The sequence below is a fragment of the Streptopelia decaocto genome (assembly GCF_964273445.1).
Source record: "Streptopelia decaocto genome assembly, chromosome: 6".
Classification (NCBI taxonomy): Eukaryota; Metazoa; Chordata; class Aves; order Columbiformes; family Columbidae; genus Streptopelia; species Streptopelia decaocto.
This window is the reverse complement of record NC_138660.1, coordinates 57849162-57869439: the sequence shown is the minus strand read 5'-3', so window position 1 is coordinate 57869439 and position 20278 is coordinate 57849162. Positions and strand designations below refer to the sequence as shown.

At 39.7% G+C, this 20278-nt stretch overlaps 1 protein-coding gene across 7 annotated transcripts in view; it reads right to left on the bottom strand.

Moving 5' to 3' along the window:
- The window catches only part of KALRN (kalirin RhoGEF kinase), a 513163-nt gene that overhangs the window by 172544 nt on the left and 320341 nt on the right, over window positions 1-20278 (bottom strand). For all 7 annotated transcript variants that reach the window (XM_082056725.1, XM_082056718.1, XM_082056719.1 and 4 more), the window contains 3 exons: window positions 11498-11693; window positions 5618-5784; window positions 264-383 (listed from right to left, as the gene is read on the bottom strand). In XM_082056725.1, coding sequence (XP_081912851.1) covers window positions 264-383; window positions 5618-5784; window positions 11498-11693 — 483 coding nt within the window. The remainder of the gene's footprint in view (window positions 1-263; window positions 384-5617; window positions 5785-11497; window positions 11694-20278) is intronic.

Here is a 20278-nt window from a genome sequence, read left to right as displayed (position 1 = left end):
CAAGCATCTCTTCAAATCTCCATTAAACTATGAAAATAATATTTCCTTAAAGTTTGGTTTAGTTTTGGTTATTTTCAAATATATATAAATAATTTATTCCACTATTAACCTTTGACTGCATTATGAGTTTAATGATAAGTTGATTTTCCAGATATTTGATTCCTTCCCTTCCTTCAAGTAAACAATGACTGATGCCAAAAGGATAACCTTCTGTATGATCTTCACCTCGTAAGGAAAAACAAAGTTAACTTAATTCATGTTACCTCTATGGCCAGCTGAAACTGCTCATGCTCTCGCTGGAGCTGCTCAGCTTCAGAGAGGGAGCTTGCATTGACAAGGCTTGCATTCAGCATTGATTCGCCATTCCGGATCCAGCCAAGCACCTGGAAAGAAAGGATGTGCTTATGCAAAGGTTGCTTCAGTACAAAGGTTTATGTTGTCACCCGTCAGAAAATGCTTCAGCCTGGCTAACAAAAAGGTATTTTGCCCACTGTGGCCTCAGGCTGAATCAGTGAGCAGAGAGAAATCCCAGGATAAGGACTTAATGACAGAGTTTTAGAGGGCAAAGATCTTCCTGAAAAAGTTATTGCTTGAAGAATTAAACTCCTAAAGTATTTACATGGATATTCAGATTGCAAAGACCTTTCATTTCCAAGGTTTGACCACAAAAATGAATGTTCCCCTGTGCAAATAACCCAGGGCAAAACCACAAAATGTAATGAGGGAGATTTGAAATTAAACATAAAGATCCTTTTCAAATTTCCAACTGGAATCAGGGACTTTGCAACTCCTTTCTACTCCACTTGCCTGTGCTTCTTTCACACAAAAGTCAGAGCTTGGGGTGAAGAGGGAGAAGACACAGTTGGTTTTATCTGACACAGAGTTAAGATGCAGTGGAGTTTCCACCTACATGCAGAGCTAGGAAGAAATCCCAGGTCTTGCATTTTATATTTAGTCAAGAGTCTTTACTTCAGGGATATTCAGATCATTTGCAGACATGCAACCCATGCTGTAATGACTGCAAAATCAAATCATAAATATACATAATTAATCTATCAAGCTTGTATTTCTCCATTTAAGCAGCAACATTTTCTCCAATTTTAAGACACCTGTTTGGAAAATTAGCATCCAGAACACACATGCAAGTTCTTTGCTCTGCTGCCTCAAAGCCTATTTTCTACCTGTGTGGGTGTCAAATTATTCCAGTAAAGCCAGAAAGTTGCTGAATTCAGTTCACAGATGGACAGGAAATCTTGACTTCCCAATCACTGCCCTAAATTTAGCTTATGATTTACAAAGCTCCACAATTGACTTTACTGCAATATTCTACACAGTATTTTCCCTTTTGTGCCATCATTTTCAGCAAGTGATTCATTAAATTGTCTGAAAGAAATAGGGATTTTCTGTTGTTTTGGTTTTTATCCTTACATCCTGTATCACCCTAGTAACAGTCATTCAGTTCTCTGTAGGGTAAGAAAATGAGTTAGCCCTAAGAGAAAGAAAGGGAAGCCATCTACCCATGTCGCTGACCCTAATTTGTAGAAAATTACATTCTGCTCAATACAACAGTGTGGAAGATTTCATTTGCCAGCTTTCCCTCCTTCATCAGCAGGTGTTATTGTTCCCGTGGGAAATGCAACAAAGATTTAAAGGAAAAGAAATCAGGTTATCATATGGCAATCATTTTGGCTGGCATCTTCTATAATCCATCAGACAAGAAAGCTACATGATTACCTACTACATGGTACCAAAAAGCTGAAGTTAACTGAAGGATCAATATGTCTGGGAAAGACTTGAAGTGAGGACATCATAAAGCAAGACATGCTTTCACATTTTATGTACTGTGATATATCCTAGCTTGGGCCATTTAGAGTATAGAAAATACTAATTATGCATGCTAAAAATGCAGCAGCCTTTTTTTAAAAAACAAACAAACAACAATACAACCAGGGCATGTCAAGGTCCTCTTGGGAACAGCTTTAATTTGAGCTGCCACCCCTGAGTTGTTCCCCTCCCGCCTTCCCCTGAATTGGGGGTTCAGGTCCCGGGAGCACTCAAGCACTAGAAAATTTTGCTTGAAAGAATTTAAATAATGACCCCATTCTGCTTCCAAAAGTCTTACACTTATTTGGGATTGTATCATTTGGGATTCTATCAGCTTTTTCCGTAGTACTGCTATTCTCTAAAGTTTTTTCCTTCTCTTCTTGTGTGTGTAGTTTACATACAGTAAGAAAAAACAGTTGTATAACCAAACTTAAGTCTAAATGCCAAACCCAGTCACCTGCAAGACCTTTCATTGTGCCACAGGTTTGGGAGAGAGTATTTACATATTAGAATCTCTTTACAAGACCTGCTCACAAATAGGTTCTTACTTATATGGTGCTTAATACTTTTTCATTAAAATACATATAGAAGCTGCTAATACAGCACCAAGACATTCCTCTGATCATTTTCTGCATTAATAGATTCACCATTAGCTAGCAAAGTGCAGACAGGCCAACAGCAAAAGACGGCTTTCAACAGAACTTTCCTACAAATTACAGATTTTATCAACTCTGTAAAAGCAGTGATTAAATAATTCTGGAGTTAAATAAACCTCCAAAGACTGTCATAAAAGCCTAATCTTTTTTATAATGGAGAAGCAGAAACATATTGACAGACACAACCACCAGCAAGGACACCTTCTGTTAATTTTAATCAAGTTCAAAACTGCCCCAGGTTTCCAGGAGTTCTGTAGCATTAGATTGGAAAAAACCCAAATATATTCAGTGTTTCTCAAGTGACTACTTCCCATCATCCTTTGGGCATATTCACCTGGAAGCAAATCTAATGCCAAACAGCGGAAGTGGGTAGTCTGGATAACAGGCACATGAAAAGCAACGAATACACTTCAAAACAACCTGGAAGATCAGTGTAGTGGGACACTGTGAGGATAACTGGATGTAAATCAGGTCAAGTTCAACAGCTATTAAAAAAAAAAACCAAAAAAAACCAAAACAAAACATACAAAGATAAAATAAGGGGTTAGGGAAGCCAAACAGCTGCAAGCACAGCATTAGAGAGTTTGTTTTTTAAACTGATCTCCGCAAATCTACTCTGCTATTACTTTTATGTAAGCAATCAAGCTCTGTAGTTTCTTTTGGAAATGAGTGGGATCAAAATGAGGGGAAATCAGTCTTGGGCAGGATCTTTCTTAGTAAAGAAGAGCTTGTGAATCACTGATCTATACTATTTCCACTCTACAGCAGTTGACAGAACATCTCATTTGGATTGTTTCGCTTTAATGGCCTCAAACTTCGATTCATTGTCTTGGCATTCAAACCCTTGGTGCATATGATATAAAGCAGAAATCCCTGGTAAATGAGACTTAAACAGAGACAGTTAAGGAGTTTGTGTTTCCATGAGCCATTATATCAAAATGCAAACACATGTACATGTAGCAGCCTGGACCAATTTTACTATGTCAGCAGAACTTAACCACAGCTACAGTAGGTGTCTTGCAGGAACCACATCTCAACTGATTCACAAGAGTGAGAGCAATTTTGTAATGAGATCATCCTTTGTCTCAGATGGACTAAAATGAAAGTGAAGGAAAACTGGACTGGGCTGGAGATTAACTACCAAGTAAAATCAGTGTATTTCCCAATTTCCCTAAATGGCTTGGAATATGACTTATCTGCAGGAAATCAGATAGATAGGGCACAGACGTATTTTAACTTGTGTCTTTCTAAGGGAAACTGTAGCTGTGGTAATTTATAGGTTAATAAGCAAAGGAGTCCTTAGCATTCAGCTGAACAAATAAAATGATTCTTCACTGTGGGTTTGCTGAAAGGTCACACAGTAATGAAGGGTTTGATGGTCCCAAGCTCCATTAAAGAAATCCTAATTCAAGGCAGCTGTTCTCCTCTCACAGTAAGTATTCGATAGTTCTGTTCTAAAACCATTTCCTTTGGTTAGATTTTGGTTTGTAAAATAGTTAAGGCCCAGCAGATACTAGATAATTAGGCAAGTAACACCAGGTACCTGCAGAGAGTGCTGCACTGCTGCTGTACGGCCCCAGGAGCAGCCACAGGGCTGAGCAACCAGCGCTTTGTCCTGGTCAAGTGGGCCAGTGATGCTTGGTCAGACAGCCATAACCCGTGCTTTTAGCATTTCTGCTACACATATTACTCCTCTCTGTTTTCTGTTGTAAGTTCAAATGACTCTATTTCATCATAAATCTACTGCACAAAACTTCAAGCTTAGCTAAGTTGTGTGTAAGAAACTTTGGGAACCTACGGAAAAAAGGATACACTTCATAATCAGATGAATGTGGTGATTATGAATATCAGAATCTCTTTCTCAGGAGAAAAGCAAAACACTTTATAGAGCTGTGCAGCTTCCTGAGAAGCTGGCTTTCAATTATCACAAATGCAAAATGACTATGTTTTCAAAATAAGATTTTAGGAGAGTTCTGTGCTATTTTCATTTAAAATTCCAAAATATTCACATTAAAGGGGACTCTGAAAGAAAATGTATGAGCTGGTGTTGGTGTTGCAGATTCTAGCTCAAGAGTTATCTGAGAATGAAGGACTTGTCATCAATGATAAAACAATTCAGATAAAACATCATTCAAATATTCAGTTTTGAAGAAAGAATAACTATTATAATGTGTACTGAGCACTCAGTGTATATATATACATATATACATATATATTTAGTAAACAAAGCAGCAAATCTTTTTTCATGAACACCTTGTAGTATTTGGAAAAAAAAAAAACTCACAACCAAACAAAAAGCCCAAACCTAAAACAAAACAAACCAACACAACCCTCCCCATTTGTACTGGTAAATGGAAGTCTGAATATCCCAGGTGTCTGTAAAAGTGTTCTTGGTTTTTCTAATGAAACCAAGACCATTCCATTCAAATCCAGGTATACACTGAAGTGTGAAGCCACCTATGGATTAGTAAGAAGGAAGCAAAGTGTTATCCTCTGTAGCAAAGGAAAAGAAAGAAATGTGAGGCATCCAAACTAAATGTCAGGGGAAACCTAGGGAAGCAGAACAGGACTGCCTACACTACAATGAAATCTGGAAGAAAGGCAATGTAACATTACTAAGATGGCTAAACAAGTCCTAGGATCTAGAGTACACAGACAGAATTTTTTATCTCACCCAGATGTTTAAGGCTCCTGCAGGTCAACAGATGTGTAGCAATAAACGAAAAGGTGAAACTACTGTAATGTCATACTTAGACCTCACAGCTCAGTTATACTTTGCTTTGGGCCAGTTCTCCAGAATAGCTTAAGTCTGGATCCCAAATGAAATAATTATAATCCCAGGACACATGGAGTTTGAGGTAGCTTCTCCAGTTGAAAATTTACAGAGTCAGTTCCGTACAGATCTCTCATAACTATTCTTGAAGCCAAATACATGCACATTAGAGGGAACAGAGCCCATTGCTATTTCTAAAGGGTCATGCTGCAATCTGTCAGCAAATCAAGTACTGTTAAGGAAAGGGGGATTAAGATTGTCCACCTAGAGGTATGTGACTTGGCAGAATCTGTTTTAACAGTTTGCATGTATGTAATGGCTGGAAACCCATTTAAGACCCTTAAGTGTGGTTAAAATCTCTCACCTGCTTGACTTCGGCCTGTAGGTGCCGGAGCTGTAGGCACTGCTCTAACCTCTTGTGAGTTTGGTCAGCATTAAGCTCCAGCTCATGCTGTTTCTCATGAAGGAATTCCAGCAGTTCTTGAACCTGTGTCGCAAGATCAATGTCTTTTTCACAGATCAGCTCAATGCCTGCAACATGCAGAGAGATGGATCATTGCACTTATTTGAAATTTCTGTTGTTGCACAAATGTAACCATCAAAATTTTTTGCCACCTAACATATTGATTTGCAACTCTGAATAATTCTTTCCCATTAAATTCTCTCACATCTAAAATTTGACTTTCCCAATTTTCTATTCTGCATCACTACGTTTTTCTACAAAGTAGCATTTCTCTGGTGATCATTGCCCATCTCACCCATCAGCATCTGGCTAGTAGGACATGATTTAATCACAGCCATGCTCAAAAAGAAGAAAGCCTTCCTATCTTACAGTAGTTCATTAACGTATACTTTAGAAAGGCATGTTGGAAAGAACTCAGGAGAGATAAAAGATGAGGAAGAAAACAGAAAAGTGAAATAAAAGAAGCAAACTCAGACCTACAATAGGGTGACAAGTGTGTGGAACTCCACAAAATTTTTTTCCGTCTAGCTACTTTATAGGATCATTAGAGACAATTTAGTTTAAACCAACCTATAGTTCATTCAGAATCATTCCACACCCTGGCTTTCACCCAGTCCTCGCATACCAGACAGAAAAGGTGCCTTAGTACCATGTTGCCCATCGCTTGCATCCTGCATGAAACTGACAAACCCCTGAATGACCTGGTATAATTTTATAGCTGACCCTGACTTGATCAGGAAGTTGAAATAGAGACCTCCTGAGTCCCTTCCTACCTCCTGAATTTTCTTATGACCCTTTGAGCCTTGTGTGTAGTGGTTACATGCAATACAGTGCAGAGCTTCACAACTTCCTTCTTAATTACACTGGTGTGATAGCATTGCCGGGTACATTACCAGTATAATTGTGAAAATTTGGCCTGAAGGAAATATTACGTCATCCCCTGTTACTGTGATCCCTGTGATTATAAACTAATAAAGACATGACTCTTCCTTTATTGAGATCTACTGGAATTTTGCCATTGACCTCAATACAGGGAGGTTCAGGAACTTAACATAAAAATAATCAGATTGCAGTAATGCTGAGAAAAGATTACACTTTCTTCCAAAGCCATTTTATCTCATTTAATGGAATAATAGGACATTAAAAAATAAATGTGTTAATTAGAAGCTGCTGTGCAAAAGACTTGGACACTATTTTTAAAACCCATTTAGAAAGATGTCTCTTCTTCCCCCTTTACCGTCTGCAGAAACTTGTGATTTTCATTCTCTCTCACAGTGATATCTACAGAAGGAGAGTACACAAAATGAATATGACCTTATGATTGACTCTATCCTCTTTTCCTGGTTTGTGGTTTTACCAGTAAAAGCGCATGAGAATGCAAGTGACTGGCTTATTCCCTTTCCCAGCCAAAACAAAACAATTTCTTCATTACCAAATAAAGTGAAATGGCCCCTGGCTTCCCATTTAAAACTGGATATTTAATATATGTTTCTATTCTTGGGAGTGAAGTTCCTTTCAATTGCCAGACACCAAGCATTGTTGCTACAATTAGCCTGCATATGGTTCTGTATACTCAGGACATGATGGCTTTTTGTATGCTTGACTTCACTACACCTATTTGATATTAAATGCAGAGTTTTTTCTCCATGCACACTCAGCTGGCATGGTTCTGATTGTGCAAACTCATCAGTAGCAGCCAGTGAACTGCCTGGGACGCTATTCAAGGGCAGTCTGTGCTCCCTATGATGAATGATCTGCCCTTTTTTTCTTGTCATATGTCACACAGATTTATTCTACAGTGCCAGTGCATGCTGTGAGTGTACTTATTCTTCTCAAAGATTGGTTTGCAAAATAGAAAGCCTTGTTTTCAGAATAATTTCACACATGTTATCTTTACATTGTGTTCTGATAGATAGAGAAGCACAGCTGATTTTCTGATAAACCAAACTTGATTGCCATTTTTTTTTGAATGCCCCAACCAGCGCAGCAGATATCAAGTAAAGGATAATGAACTGAAAATATTATTTAAAAAATATCACAGAAAAGATTACTGAGCCACACTAACTGGCATCCTACAAAACATACATTATTTACACCTGAGCTAACCACAATGTGAGATATTATTCAGTATAAGGAAGGAAGGAGTATTGCTTTTTGATCTGTACAAAGCTGTTTTGAAACTGCTTGGAAGCTGTTCTTAGGCTGAAGTATTAAAAGCCTGTGGCAGGCAAGTTTAGTATCCTCTTTCTTGCAATATAAACTATAGTTTTAGCTAACTATAAGTAACATCACAAACAAAATGAAATAGCTTTGCATTTCCCTTTTGAGCAATGCAACGCTGGGAAAAGAAGTGAATGATGTTAGCTTGACAACTAGCAAACAAAAGGGCTTTGAATTTTCCACATAACAGGTAAGACTGAGTAAATTTCCCCAACATCAGCTTTGCAGTGTATTTCAGGCTTGACTTAGACAAATTGCTTGTAAAACATGAACAGGTAGCTCTGTAAACCATGAGTGACTCCTAACTGTGGTGCTCATTGCAACAATGGTGCTGACAATGCAAATGGACTTCAACAACCAGAGAAAACTGTGCAATCAATTAACCAGTTATTACAGTATAACTAGTTTTAGTACCTGAGAGCAGAATGGCTAAGGTGTGTATAGTAATGAACTACATGAAGGCATCATCACTGCAGCCCAGGTCAAGATGTTAAATCACTGCTGAATTATGGTCCTAAACTTTCTATAAGAAAAGGATTTCTCAGGAATGCTTGAGTTGCCATTTTTGGAAACACCAGGTCCTTTCAATATATCAAGTTAGACACCCAAAAATCAACAACCATTTTTGAGAATATTTGCCCACACCTTTAGGTTTGCTATCAGTAGTAGAGCTACAATCAAATTGGAAAACCGGAAGACAGGTTCATTGAAATAAAAAGTGCTTGCTCATTAAAAAAGTCCAGTCTTCTTGAGAACACTGTTATAACATTTTCTAAATGCAAATATGTTTCCTGAAGGACATACATTTTAGTGAGACATGAAGACAATTTGAAAGTACCACAAAATTTCGGAAAACACAACCTGACTTCCAGGATCTTACATATTCCCTAATAAAAACAAACATTTCTTTGAAGAGTAGTTGTTCTGATGGTGATACAAACCAGGCTCACCCATATGTGCTGGAGTAGTGGAATAAATGAAAGGAACATAATTCTGAGCTGTGTGGAGCTTTGGAAGTACAGGACTTACACAGATTGCTCACAGGACCACTGTATTTGTTGTACCAGCATGACAATGTTCCCAGGGATTTCCAGACATTCCACAGCCTGGTAAGAATCACTGCTCCAAATCCGCATCAGACATGCAAAAATCATGGGCAAATGTCTAAAAGCTTCTTCTTCTACCTGCACAAGATTTCTAAGTGAAAAAGGCATCATGTGTGCAAAAACCTGGATGTAATTTTATCTGACAAACTTACTAACTTAAAGACCTGCAAGCCAAATGCCAGAGTGATAAAAATTGAATCAGTTTCCTGAGTGACATGATAAAAAGAATAAAGCTCAAAGAGAATTATAGGCAAGGGAAGAAACTTGGTCAGTTAAGAGTGGTTGGTTGGGTAGAATATCCCTGAAGAATCACATTTTTTTCTGGCTTTATCTTCTATGGTTACAGCTGAATATTGACTGTAGCAGTGGTGACACTGTACAATAGGAAGCAGCAACAGCAGCTGATTTCCCAGAACCCCTGCAAGTTCGCAGCTCTGGCAGCAAGAGCAATCACCCTTAACTTATGCACTGAATGACTACAATATAGGATTCAGAAAGAGAGAGTAAAATTAAATGAATTTTTTATGGAGTATAACAGTCCTTTATTGAAATAAGAAACAGTAGGCTGCCTAGAGCAATTTTTCTCCCTTATTTTGCCATTCTCTCAGCATTTAGCATTCTGTGCATGGTAGACATGACCATTACCTTTGATTAACTATGGTTACATCCCCATGAGGCTTCCGCTTCCTTGCCTTTGGGAGCAATGGATTTTTATTGTGTAGGCTTTGTAGAAAGTGATCTTGGATAATGTTATAAAAACATTTTAAAAGTCACTTCATTTAGTTGGTAATCTTTTGTCTGCAATCCAAACAAAGTTGTTTCTAACTTCTTGACAAACACAGTTTTAAAACAATTATTGTTATTTTTTCCCAAAAAATCGGTCACTGAGACTCCTGACTGTGCTCTGTTCTCAAGCATATTCTTTACTTCCCATTAATTCCTACTCTTATTAAGATTCTTTCAGGATGAAACAAACAAATAAACAAACAAAAAAAAAAACCCAAACAAAAACAAACCCAAAGAAACAAGCAAACAAAAAACCCCACACACAAAAACCCAACCAACCAAAAAAAATAAAACAAGCAAGCATCTTAACTGATGTATTAGGACACCTTTTCTATCCCAGAAAGCACAGGAGCTGAAGCACAGAACCAGGCACAGTGTGGGTAGATCTCATCGAAGCTCAGACACACAGTTCGCACAATGCACCAGATTGTCTAGTCCACAACATACTCTTGCAGCAGAGCTTAAGTCTCTGCTGAGTAAAGCTTGACAAATCAGGCTGAATACTGGCAGATTTTTTTAAAGGTGAGTGCCTAAAGGTGAAGTGTTTGCCAAAGAATAAAGACATAACAATCTTTTTTTATTTTGAAAGTGCAAATTGGAGGGGAAAGAACAGGAATTGTTCTTGCTTTGCACTCTTTCCAGATATTTAAGAAGGTTAAAACACTTCACAAGTAGCTTTCACTTCTGGACTTTATGTAGTGATTAATGTGAATTATGATATTCCTCTTCCAAATGCAAAATGCAAGGATACAAAAATCCTGATTTACAGGATATCTTAGAAATTGGATCCTACTGCTGAGAAGCAGAGTAAAAGTATCACACAGACACCCCATCAACATGAATCAAATCTGTCATTTCAGAGCACACGCCAAAGGTTTGGGTTTTTTTTACATTGAAGTTGCTCCCTTCAACTTTCAAATACATGCTGAACAGGAAAATTCCAGTATGGCTTATCATATTCCCTTTTTATACAAAATATTTCCAATTAGAGTTGGCTGGAAACAAGAGTTCCTTTTCATGACTGGTTTCGTGGCTCTCATGTTTGGATTCTTTCCCAGAGGGTTTTTGGATCACTAGCTTCTTTCTCCCTTCACCCTCCTCTCTCACTCTCAGGCATGTCTGCACCCTAAAATGTGGCACGGAGGAAAAAAACTCAGGTCTGCGGAGAATGAAGCCAGTACATCTGCTCAGTTTGCCTCTCAATGGAGTCCAGTTGCAGAAAGGTTAACAAGCTTAGGGGTCTATAATGACCGGACTTCATCCAGACCTGAGGTCTGATCAGCTGGCTCAAGAATCTGAAGCTCCTGACTCCCTGCAGTGCTTGTTCCTCAGCTGGTGCAAGGACAAGGACCTGCCAGTGCAACTTGTCTTACCCTGTCCTCTCCATCCGCTTTGGAATTGATTGTGAACTCCATCCTGCAGTTGTAAGACTTTCTGAACAAAGCTTGAAAGTCAACTTTTTTTCCTCAGTGAGTTTCAGTCTCAAAGAAACAGCAATTTCTGACACATAATGCTGAATCATAGAATTCCCAAAACTTGTGCAACTGTTCTGGGAATGAAGAGACACGTATTGCTCAAACTTACTTATGTTAAAAGCTGATGTATTTGGTAGGGTATTTTTGCTTGATATTTCTGTTTGTTTGTTTTGTTTTGTTTTCATTCTGCTCACCTGAAGCCTGGACCTCCATGATGTATTGGTGTAAATCTTGTCCTTGCTGGATGACTTCAAAGGTCATGTTGTTCATGGCCAGTTTCCGCTCAGTGTGACGCTGCAGACGCTGCTCAGCCAGAGTGAGGTCTTCAGTGTTAAAATCATTCATTTGTCTCAGTAGATCTTCATTCCAGGCATCTAATTCTGCTGTAACCTTCATAGGCAGAAGACAGACAATGTATTCACTCAAGATGAATGAAAAAAATCTTACTCTTAAACTATATTTTGGATCATAAAAGTACTTCATATTTTGACTCTGATCGAGAAACTCCCAAATCACAGCCTCGGTATATTCTGAATGCTGCCCACTTAATGGTCCCACTTAACATTTTGCGCAGGTGAGGACCCATAAAAAGATTATTGATCTAACAAGAAATCTTCTTTTTTCATTACAGATTAGAAAGGACACTGTAAGAGAAGACTCACTATATTCACATGGATGGTAGAGATAATATTTCTGAATAAATTCAAATTAAAATGAAGAAGTAATGCTTACGGAATTGCAAAAGAATTTGTAACACCTGTGACCACATAATCCCAAAATAGCTTAAATGTTTCTAAAACATTTTAAAACACACTATGTTACATAGTAGAGATGGAAATATTTTTTTTTCTGGTTTCATATAAGTGAAATTATAATATGCTTCCATTAAGCCCTAAAACAGGGATCACTAACAGATTTTTAGAATTATTGATAGAAAATATTGTGAACAGTAACTACCCATTATTCACAGAAAATGCATTTTGAAACTAAATATTTTATGGTGAATTTTGTGAGTTAACCCCCACGGCACTGATTGCAGCTGTATAGAGTCGTATGTTGGGCTTTCAAGGACTGACAGTTTTTTATAACGGTCTTTCTGTTGTCTTCAGTGGACTTGGGAACAGGCCCTGGAGAATTTTTTTCTCCTGTGGATCTGAAAGTTTTTACAGTGCGAAATGAATATAAACAATTTGCTTTTGCAAAGCCAATAATATAATTGTCAATATAAACAGTGTGCTTTTGCACAGCACAGAAACATCATACTCAGGAGCTAGGCGAATCACCAGTGGCATCACAAATCATACCTGGCTCTAACCAAAGACCTATTTAACCTGCCAATAACTCATGCAAATTTTTCTGTGGCTTTCTCTGCTTCCTGTTTATAACACACAATCTGATGATTTTAACAATCCATTTACTTTATCTTCTTTATTTTACATTTTAGCCCACAAATAGCTAACCAACATCAAAGTCCTCCTCTGTTTTTGCCTGTTGAATTAAAGCAAGATCTACCCTCCATCCAAACAGCACAGTCTCGCCTCAGTCTAAATTCTGCTAATAAGAAAAAAAAGAGGGGACATGCTAGTGACAATGAATGAGTGGGGAGACAAGGGACATGGGAATTAAATCATGCATATAGGCTAGTACTGTGCAGAATACATTTTAAAAAATATTTTTAAAGTGTTAAATAAATGCCTTAATTCTGACTCATAGGTCCATTTCTCATAGCTAGGTTCAGAAGAGCTAAAGCTAGGTATCTAAATTCCCACTTGTGCATGTTACAATGTAGTGAAAAGTTCTCTGTTCCTCACTGAAGTTGCTCTTCAGCTCCTGTGTGCAGTGAGATGCTTAACTTCCTAATTAGCCAGGATTCAAAATTCTCTATTCATTTCTCCTTTCCAGAAAACATACATTATATTCAACTCAGGCACAGGATGGGAACCCAAACAGACCACCTCTCATTCCTTATCACATTAGCATGGATGGGAGTGCACAGTTTTGTATTAGAAGGGAAACCACAAGCAGTTTTTTAGCTCTTTTATTTTTTGAGAGAAGCAGAAAAGCAGATTTACTCAACCAAGAACCTGGGACCTCAGCTGCACGTTGAAAGGCAGAGTGTGGACATCCTGAGGGGCTTCTATTTTTCTTCAGCTTCTTCCATTGCCCATTCCACTCAATTACCTTTAAATAATAGCTATCTCTACAGTCTCTTTGGCCCCATTCCTGATTCCAGCAGCCTCTGATTTATTCACATGTTGTAGCTGGAGTTGTGAACTGTGGAGGCTTATTGACAGATTTAATGGCTACGGAGAAATGGCCAAAGTAGATGCTGCAGATGGATTTTACTAGGTATATTTGCATTTAGAGACAGATCCTCAGCTAACAGTAATCAGAAACTGAGGTGGTCTTGACCTTGTTTCAAACTACAAACAACTGAATGAATTTAAAGTAAGTGTAGGTTCCTACAGTCACGACAATAACACAAAGTTTAATGCAAAATACTTGATGGTGTGTGATACAAATGAATCAGAAGAATTTTGTTTTTTATGAGGTACTAAAATATTGTCTGTTTGAATTAATTGCATTGATTGTCAGGCTAATGAAACATAATGATTTGACATTTTGCAAAGACTCACAAAGTACTTCCCAATTTCCTGTGAACATTCCCATGCATGAACATTCATGGAGATACCTAACAGCATTTATAAGTGAGAGTAACAGAAAAGATTAAAACAATCAAAGCATGTGTTACATTAGTTTTCTCTGACAGCCATGATGCTACAGTTGGGGGATTCTGATCAAAACAAAATCCCTCCATCCTGTTTAGGTCTATGGACATCATCCCCAGGACAGGAAAATGCAAATCTTCCAGAGGGTTGAATTGTCAGGGGAGTCGATGATGAACACAAGAAGGAATCAACAAATGTTTCCACAAGTAAGCTGAGATCCAGCAGTTCTACAAAACTGTGTGGGTAAACCTGCCTGCAGTGGTGCTGTTTCTCTTAGTGACTTTACCACTTGGCCATGGAAGAGACACTGAGCAGCATTGCTTTTATCAATAAATCTACAATAATTTCCACTCAAGTACAGGGAAATGACTGTCCAAGACCCAACTCTAGCAGAGAGGTATCATCATTCATGATTAGGGGCCTAGAGCATCTTTCTTATGATGAGAGACAGAGAGAGCTGGGTCTGTTCAGCCTAGAGAAGGCTGAGAGGGGATCTCATCAATGTTCATAAATATCTCAAGTGTGGGTGTCAAGAGGATGGGACCAGGCTCCTTTCAGTGGTGCCCAACAATAGGATGAGGGGCAACGGGTACAAACTGAAGCACAGGAGGTTCCATCTGAATGTGAGGAGAAACTTCTTTACTTTGAGGGTGCCAGAGCCCTGGAACAGGCTGCCCAGAGAGGCTGTGGAGTCTCCTTCTCTGGAGACATTCAAAACTCATCTGGACACATTCCTGTGTGATCTGCTCTGGGTGAACCTGCTTTAGCAGGTGGGTTGGACTAGATGATCTCCAGAGGTCCCTTCCAACCCCAACCATTCTGTGATTCTGTGATCCAAGAGACAGATTGCCTCCCAGCAACCAATGCTCCTTGTGCTCATGTTGGCAGCCAGCTTTCCCCAGGATCCCCATGCAGCAGCAGCTGCACCTAAATATTTACCTGTCCAACCAGCCATTGCAAGGCACCAAAGGGTTCACACTCTGTTACCCGCACTCCCCAGCTCAAATCTACGGTTCCAATGAAAGAAGAAAGGACAGTACAGGCAGTCAGGACATGAGTCGATAAACTCTTTGGGAGGCAAGGCCAGTCCAGGGGGGGTCTATCTCACATTGCCAGGACTGGCAACAGGGGCTAAGACTGCACCTGGGTGGCTCTGGACAGTGGGGCTGGTCTAATGGGGCTTGTTAGCTCAGGGTCAGCTCTGCCAGGACCAGGAGCACGGTCACCAACGGAGGGGACAAGGAAGGAAGGATGGAAGTCATCCCCAAGAGGAGGCTGATGAAGGAGCGACAATCACCCCATGTGCTGGGTTAGGGGAATGGAGGAAGAAGTCAGGCACAGCAAGAGGTGGAACATCACCACATTTCTCAGGCAAAGCATGTACAGGAGGGCTGGGTACATTGCTCTGAGTAACTGAGACAAACAGATGGCTGGAAGGGAATCTAAAGCACACAAAGGCAAAGAAGTGATAGCAGAGCTGTGATAACAACCCAAGTTTCCTGAATCCCAATCTGGTGTCTTATCCCAGAGATCATTATGCTTTGCATATCTCATTAAAACATTTCCTTTTCTGTCTGTACAGCCAATGACTCCAAATCTCAGCATTTTCTGTACTTTAAACCACACTATTTGGAAACAGTCCCAGAGTTTGAATTTGAGACCCTAACTGGTTTGACTTGGATATAGGGAAAATGGTTTATTTTTCTTCAGGAAGAAGCTGTAATTAGGCAACTCTGTTAACTACAGATGTATATTTTTCAAGTCTAAGAAAGGACTTTGGATGCTTTCACAGATTGGTCAGGCATTGGCATATCTGGTGAAACTTGGACTGCATCAGATAAAAGTGTCCTATCTCCTAAGCTGTGGTAAGAGCCAACAGCACTGGGTCTGTGTCAGGAATTGTCTCATAAATGAGGCTCAGTTGGCCATGACCTTCTTTAATTCCCTTTTGACCCAGAAGAATGGCTGATTAGAGTTTACTTGGTTCATCTGCTAGATTTTTGGTGGGAAGAACTGAACAGCACTTCTTATGTTTATTCACTTTAGTCCCCAGTGTTTGTGATTCTAAATAGACCTTAGCATCCGTCACATGCGCTGAGAGAAGAGAAACCCTGAGCTGTGCTCTGTTCTGCTGTGGCATGAAAAAGAAATCGTACCAAAGCAGAAGGGTCATGGGAGCAGCAAATGTGGCAGCGCACAGGTCTGCATTAACAAAAGCAGCAGCCTCATCCCCAGGTGCCCACAGTGCTCCCAGGAAAGCTGCAAACATACCTCATTCTCAGCCACACTCTCGCTGACTCCTCAGAAGAAGCCATGCTCCTCCCTTGCAGGTCATTCAGAGTTGGTGGCCAAGAAACAGCTCCCCATTACTAAAGGAGGGCCAAGTGACCCAAGAGTACCAATGAGGGACAAAGACACAATGAAGCTCTTGATTGAAAATGAGCCTAGAAAGCACATTTCTTCATTCTTCACCTGAAACAGAGGCTCCTGCTGCCATGATTATGGGAAGGAGACTAAGGCTGGTAGGGAACCAAATCCAGTATTAAATGAGATATCTGAGATATCCTTAACAGAGCAGTGGAGGCAGCACAAGAGTTAACTTCAGCAGGTGAGCAAATACTGGGTTTGTGCTGAGCTCCATGCTACTCTGACAAGCTCTAACAGATACACAGACTAAGTCAGGTCTGTTTTTCATGCAGACACAGCGACCACAGTCTAGACCACATACTCTTTAGGCAGGAATTCTCCTAAAGGAGCAACTTAATATACCCAAATTCTGACTGCTGCAACACTGATGCATTTGCTGCTTCCTGGGTTTATCATGTTGCAACACCAGCAGATAACATGACTGAAGGGAGAGGGACAAGTTCATCTTCAATTCTGGAGAAATAGGAGAGGTACAGAGAAGAGATACACTGGTACAAACTAATAAGAGTAATAAAAACAGTAGCAGACCACCCACCTCATGCCTACCTTGCTTGCTTGCGAATTAGGCCAAAGAGCCTACCCAAGCTGCAACAGCTGCTGTGCAGGCAATTGTACATCTCCAATAATTTCTAAATCCTAAGTATCTCTCTCGTGTTTTTTTTTTTTTTTTTTTTAATACTGCTGCTGAGATTTTCTGCAAAATGCTGCCGCTGAGCCTTGAATGCTGCATGCTTGGCCTTAATTCAGTGTTTGAAACCTAAAGTTGTCGTCTTTAATGCCAACCAGAAAATTTTGTTTGCCAATTAAAGGAGGCGGAGAGGGGAAATGAGGAATCAAGCAAAATAAAATATATGGTATATGATGAAGAATGAATCACATAGAAGCTGATATTTTAAAGTATGGACTGAGGAAGGGCATGTGAGGAGAAGGGAAAGAAAGTTCTATCCTGGGAGCAGAAGCTATCAACACAAAGAGAGTGGGCTCACAAGAAGGATCTGAAAAAAAGCGAAGATGCTTGGAAGAACAAGCAAACGTGGGAGGTAGGTTGCAAGAGAAATGTTGGTGCAAGTAGGAGGAGGAGCAAAGGTGAGAAGAGTGGGTAGAGCATGGACATGAGGCAGGACAGGAAGAACAGTCACACAGGCACAGGGCAGATCTGTACAAAGCTCAGAACTAAGAAAAGGGAATATCACCTAATTTCTAGAGAAAAAAAGATGTGGCAGCCATATAGCTGGGATGAACACAGAGTGAGGATGGATGAGAGGTCAGATATGATTCAGGAAGGAACCAAAAAAGGTAATTCTGACTCCTGGATCCCAAGGGAATGTCTGCAAGTGAAGAAAGAAAGGCATTATAATGGATTCTGTGATTATGGGAGAGCAGACCTCTAAGGCACATATTAGAGACTGGGCAACAAGAATGCCAGGAGCAACAGCACTTGGCTCTGCTTCAGCGTTCAGGGCAGGCTGGAAGAGCAGAGGACTTGATGTGACAGTATAAGTGGATCTACGAGCAGATTACTACTGAAGGTATATGGTAGAGAAGTTGTAGGTAGGAAAGGATGAATCAAACTGTCACTTCTACAGATCAGGAAAGCAGAAAGTTCATTGTTCTCAGGTCTCGTTGTGGGCTGATGCTGTGCAGTGTGACAATACTGTCACCCGTTTTTTGACAACAGACAGAGATACCACACTGGCTTAGTGGGGACCTGGGCCACTGAAGTGTGAAAAGGCTGTCACAGTGATGATTCTGCTCTGGTGCTTTTGGCTCCTGAATCCCCAAAATATCAAGAGAAACAATGGAATTCAGCTCCAAAAGACAGGGAACAAGGACAGCTTAGTGCTTGCCTTTCCTTAGAATGAAGTGATGTGCAGTTTGAAAATGAGCTAAATATGGAAAAGAAAAAAAAAAAAGCTCACTAAGCATGAGACATTATAGGATTCCAGCCTATGAACATTCCCTTTCTTTCAAATGTATCTCAAGATCTCTGTAACTCTTAACTTCTAATAAACAAACTCACATCTAAGTGTCAGCTGCAAGTCAGTGAGGGATTATAAAAACATCTTATACATTCACACAGGCTACCAATTCACTTGAAAGATTCTGCTAATATTATAAACCCGAAATGGGAAGCTCAAGTGAGTTGTAAATAGCAGTGAAATAAACTACTGTGAAAGCTGGTTCCTGTTCGCTTCTAAACTCATGCTCAGGGATGGATGCAAACAGCCAGAAGAGCCAGCAAGTGAAATCAAGGCTGAAAAATTTAATTAGCAGGTGAAATGGAGCCAAAGAGATTGAATGGTGGAAAATGAGATATCCAGCAAGTGAAGATTTTAGTGATCATGGGGCTTTTTGAAAGATAACAAACAGCATACAAAATCAGATTTATTTTGTACAGTGGGAACCCTGATAATCCTTTCCAGAACTATATCTTGGCCTCGAAACCAGGTTGCTCTAAAACTACGGTGCTTAGGCTCTGTCTGGCCCTGCACAGATCCACAGGCATCGCAGGAAACAAAATGGCACATGCAAGGGAAGGAGCTGGGCAGCTCTGGGAAAGGGAAGCTTCTTTGGAGGTAACAAACAAATGTTGTCAGATAGGTATTGGCAGAGATCATTCCTGTTCTCAGAGTTTGAGAGAGGCCTACAGGTGAATTTGATCATCTGTCTACAAAAGATATAAAGAAAAAACATGCAGAAAGACTCTGGATCGCAGTAATTTTGTTGCGGGTTGCAACTCAGTGCATTTTACCATTAATTTCTTAGGCATTTACTCGGCATTTTACTGTATATTTGCATTCATTCAAACACTGGTTAACAAGCCTTTCAATAACTATTTTGAAGCAAGGAACAAAGTATACTTGACAGATTTTGCTGAGGATATAACTCTGGGATAAGACCATGCTTCACATGTGAAATGTGCTCAGTTGGGTTCCGACACTGCCGCTCATGTCTGCCAGCTATCTTCCCTTGAGTTGTACACGCTATTTCCTCGTGGTGGATCAGCTACCACATTCACATTCCATGAAATCTCCTGAGTTACTTGCTTGGCTGCATGGACTCAATTGAAGTCTGTATCATATAGAAAGATCAACCATATAATCCTAATGATCACATCTTGTCTTGAAACGGGTAATGTCTTGGTAAAGGAATAAAACATATCAGGCATCAAAGTTAGGCACATTTCCTAAGTAAAGAATGGGTTGTCATTTTATGGTTTTAAAACCTAAGGTAGAACAGCCTCCCCTAGGGATAGTTGGGGTCTCTTGTGTTTCTCTTATGGCTGTTTCCAGGTGTTGTCATAGTTTGGATTTCATAATTTACCCCAAGAACCCAAAGTGCAAATATCAGTCAATGTAATGATATTAAGGCAAGAAAGAACAGGCAGCACATGCTATGTGCTAGTGGGTTCATATCCAAATTCATATCTGCCAAACCTTGACTCAAGTACAACACAAAAACTGCCTGTGCAACTTAGAAGTCCTTACAAGTCCTAAATGAAGGCAGCTGGTCTGCCCTGCCAAAGAAATAAGCAGGTGTCTTCTTTTTATGTAAAATACCTTTACTGAAGACAAAATGCAACAATATTTGGCAGATTTCACTGGAGTAAAAGAAAAGGTCCAATGATGACTAAATAGATGGAAGTAAGTGTTGCTCATGCAGTAATCATTAATTCTAAGTTTGTCTGGACTCCAAACCTCTGTCAAGAAGAGAAAATGACAGAAAGGCTCAAAAACCAGGAGAGCTACAAAGCAGATGGGTACAGTGCAAGTTCAGAAACAAGTGCCAAAGGAAAGAGTTACGTGAACCATGGCATGG